Below are 3,775 nucleotides of genomic sequence, written 5' to 3'. Positions count from 1 at the left end.
ACTGCCTTAAAAAAATATTCCGGCTGTCTTTTATTACTTTTATTACTACTTTTGCTTTTTTGTCTTATTAATTATTCTTTTATTTAAAAATGATTTTACCTTGTGCATTTTATGGTTTATTTTTATTATGATCTTTACCTTTTGACTATATTGCCTTCTATGCTTTTATTTGTTATTTGGCTACTGTTTGCTTTTGTTTAAGTAAAGCACATTAAATGACCTCTGTGTATGAAATGCGCTATATTGAAAATACTTGAAATACTACTTGAAAACAAGGTAAAGAGATTTATATAATTTCACCAACAAGGAATCACAGAGGATATTAACCATCCAGTTGGGCCATGTTTGCTGGCTCCTAAAATTAAACTGTTCTCTTTCCAGATTTCTTGAAATAGCACAGATATAATAAAATATAACAATATACATTCCACGTAGAAGGTGTAATACGTTTAAATAGCTCAGTGTATGCAAAATAGGTTGAATTGTAAAGATTATAGCAACATTTTGTGTGTTTTTGCCCTAAGGACTTTGGGCTTATTTCAGGGTTGCACCAGGAAAACTGTCGGTGGATATTTAACGCTACACAAAACAAAGTTCCGGTCTCTTTCGTTTCCTCTTCGGTGGAAAGATGGTGAGTGTACCTTAGCTGTTGAATGAAATCTTTAAACATCTGTTTTAAAACTATCTGGTAGTAGAGAAAAAATGTCTATTTTAATAAAACCGAATATCCGGGTTCTGTTTTTGTGAACATTTCACTTGTACATTCAGTGGATGTTATTATAAGGCTGATGTTAGCGTTTTAGCTAGTCTCACATGAAAGTGGCAGTCATATAATATGTGCTGGAACCCAGTAGTGTATAAGGCAGTTTCACGCCATTAACATTATCTGCTTGTTTATGGTGTAGTGAAGTAAGACTCAAATACTTTGATTTTGTTTCGTGTAACATAAGAAAACAAGTAATGATCGTATCAAACTAAGGGCCGTGTGAACTGGTGGCTAGCAGTAGCTTGCTAATCCATTACTGGTTGTGCTTTTAAGATGCGTTGGAACAGGGGTCTAAACTGGGGAACGTGAATGACCATCTAAATGTTTAATCTGTGTCTATAATGATATGATTTCTTGTGTTTCAGACGAAGGGTACGTCGTCTTTCGGAAAGCGTCGCAACAAGACGCACACACTTTGCCGCCGATGCGGCTCCAAAGCCTACCACCTCCAGAAGTCTACCTGCGGCAAGTGTGGTTACCCTGCCAAGCGCAAGAGAAAGTGTAAGTTTTTACTGTGATGTCACTTAAGGATTTGGTCTTTAAACCAAAGAGGTTACTTGGGTTGCCATCTTGTGCACAAGAAAACATGCGTGTATTGGCGTTCTTAGGTAGGGCAATTCATGAGAGAATGCTCACCAGTGATGTTATAAAAAAATAAATGTCTGAACAAATGAGATCCTGTGATATTAACTTATTATCCTGAGGGGAGCATCCTAGTATGTGCACTGCCAAATTGTGTTTGATGTATGAAATATTGAACGTGTTGTTTGTGTGTTTACAGATAACTGGAGCGCCAAGGCTAAGAGACGTAGCACCACTGGCACGGGCCGCATGAGACACATGAAGGTTGTCTTCCGCAGGTTCAGGTGAGCAACATTAGTTATAAATGAAAAGCTATTAAAGGTTCCTCACTTTTTTTTTTTTTGGTTGGGTGAAGTTGGTGCTTACTTGTTAACAGTTCAGAGCAGATGTTGTAGGCATATCTTCTGATACGCTTTGCAGTTTCTCAGGTTTTTTGTATCCTGGGACTAAAGTGATTCTATGGGCATGTGCAGATATAGTTGTCAGATGTCAAGTCTGTCTTTTGTTATTCATTTATATGCTTACATCCTCAATTGTGTTCAGTTTGTGTCCAAAGCACACACACATGCTCACCAGTGATGTCAAAAAAACATAAATGTCTGAACAAATGATATCCCATGATATCAATGTTATACTGAGGGGAGCTTTTTCTGGTGTGTGCTGGTGAACCACAGTTGATCAGTATGTTTTGTTTTTAAATTGCTGTTGACTGGGATTATATTTACCTGATGGTCCTAGATTTTGTCTCATTGGGTAGTCATTTAATGTAAAGCGTAACGTAAAGCGCAACCTTGCTTTATTGGAATCCATTCCATCAATTACTGCCTTACTCTAGTAATGAGCTTGGTATAAATAAAACCAAACTGGCCAGTGTATTTAATTGGAAAACTAGAAGGATGCACAGCACAAGTGGGCATCATGCTGCAGTGTGTAAGGTGTCAACCTGTGTACGGAGATCCCACTGTTTTTCATAATGGAAGGTTCCTTGTGCACTTAGGCATGTGACTTGCATTAAGTGTGCATGCAAGGTCTAGGTCTAAGTATTTATTTGAATTTAGTTAGGCTTGTGAATCCATTTGTGAGACAGTGCCATACAATACCATACAGTACCATCCATTTGGCACTTTCCTTCTGTTATTCCATAAGGTTCTGAGATGTGGAGATTGGTTCTGTATTGCCACTCTTTGACAGTACCCATGCTAATGCGTTGTTTGCTGTTTTTACAGAAATGGATTCCGTGAGGGCACTGTTCCCAAACCCAGGCGGTCTGCAGTGGCAGCATCCAGCTCGTCCTAAAGTGTCGAACGTGAATAAAACTGTTCTGTAAAACTACTGTTCTGGTGACCTCATTTATACATCCCTTCAAATTGGATTGCATTTATGCAATATTATAAGTGTTCAAGTTATCGAGTATTTTATTAAAAAGTGGCAGTAGTTGTTAATTGAACACTCGCCTGCCGAAATTAATCTTCTCCCTTTGACTCAAGCAGTAACTCAAAAGTAATCCAGACCTGCTTCACTGGGATGTAAGTGTGAGGAACAGTTGAACGCCCTTTGCCATTGCTCATCATGCAGAAAATAGCACAGCGCCTGCTAATGGCCTTACACCAAACAACGTTTACAAGATTTGGGAAAGATTCTTGAAAGATTGGAGTCTTGAGTAAAGCTTGAATGGGTTTATGAATGGGCCATTAGTTAAGACTACAATCTTCCAAGAATCTTTCCCAAATCTTGTCAAAGTTGTTTGGTGTGAAGAAAAGGTTTTTTTTATGAACTATTGGTACACTAAGTTATTGATGCTTTGTTTTATGTGTAGGGACCCTATTCATACTACAGAAGTATGGTGCTATTTTGCACATGAGCTGGTTAATTTTTTTTCCATTTTATTTGGATTATAGATTGTTGCAGTTTTCTGTGTAGGCTCGGTTGAATGCAATGTAAAATGGGTAAGCTTAGAATCCAACAAAAGTACTCACCAGATGTCCAAAAATGTGTAGTGATGCATGCCAAATGCACGCCCACCCAAAATTTCTTCCAGCCCACCCAAGTGTAGTAGGCTAGAACCGGCCCTGGGTGTATAGCCTTAAATGTTAAGTCAACTGTAGGCCTACCTGGCAAGAAACTTGGCCTGATCGAAACCTGGCAAGATTGCCACCACACCATACAGACACTTTCTCGTGGCTCAAAGGTATGTCTACTCCTTTATCATATTAAATTGACCACAGGTGCTGGATTTCTTAAAAAGATTGATTCCTTATGCGTAATTATTTCCTTCTAAGTAGCCTAGAATACTGTTACAGTGTGATTTCCTGTATTCTGGTGCATTTTCGGGATGGCCAATACTAAATTCAATCAGATTCATAGCCTACATCCTGATGTGTTGATATTGAGGCAATGATTCTATGCAAAGGCTTGGGCTTCAGGGAC

At 38.5% G+C, this 3,775-nt stretch overlaps 1 protein-coding gene and 2 non-coding genes across 3 annotated transcripts; all 3 read left to right on the top strand.

Annotated features, from left to right (window-relative positions):
- Positions 1-553: 553 nt before the first annotated feature.
- Positions 554-2,680, top strand: rpl37 (ribosomal protein L37). The gene is made up of 4 exons (XM_076283682.1): positions 554-631; positions 1,132-1,267; positions 1,548-1,632; positions 2,575-2,680. Exons 1-4 carry the CDS (start codon positions 629-631, stop codon positions 2,642-2,644), a joined length of 294 nt encoding a protein of 97 aa, XP_076139797.1. The 5' UTR covers positions 554-628; the 3' UTR covers positions 2,645-2,680.
- Positions 1,396-1,477, top strand: LOC143123589 (small nucleolar RNA SNORD72). The gene has a single exon (XR_012986875.1). It is a non-coding gene; the product is annotated as a small nucleolar RNA SNORD72 (small nucleolar RNA).
- Positions 1,915-1,994, top strand: LOC143123588 (small nucleolar RNA SNORD72). Its single transcript, XR_012986874.1, has one exon. It is a non-coding gene; the product is annotated as a small nucleolar RNA SNORD72 (small nucleolar RNA).
- Positions 2,681-3,775: the final 1,095 nt, after the last annotated feature.

The sequence above is a fragment of the Alosa pseudoharengus genome, unplaced genomic scaffold (genome assembly GCF_046254945.1).
Source record: "Alosa pseudoharengus isolate Yale_2024_CS ecotype anadromous, Long Island Sound unplaced genomic scaffold, YU_APseudo_1.1 YU_APseudo_1.1_scf_14, whole genome shotgun sequence".
Taxonomy (NCBI): Eukaryota; Metazoa; Chordata; class Actinopteri; order Clupeiformes; family Clupeidae; genus Alosa; species Alosa pseudoharengus.
Note: the sequence above shows the minus strand (reverse complement) of the source record. Positions and strands in the feature narration are given on the sequence as shown.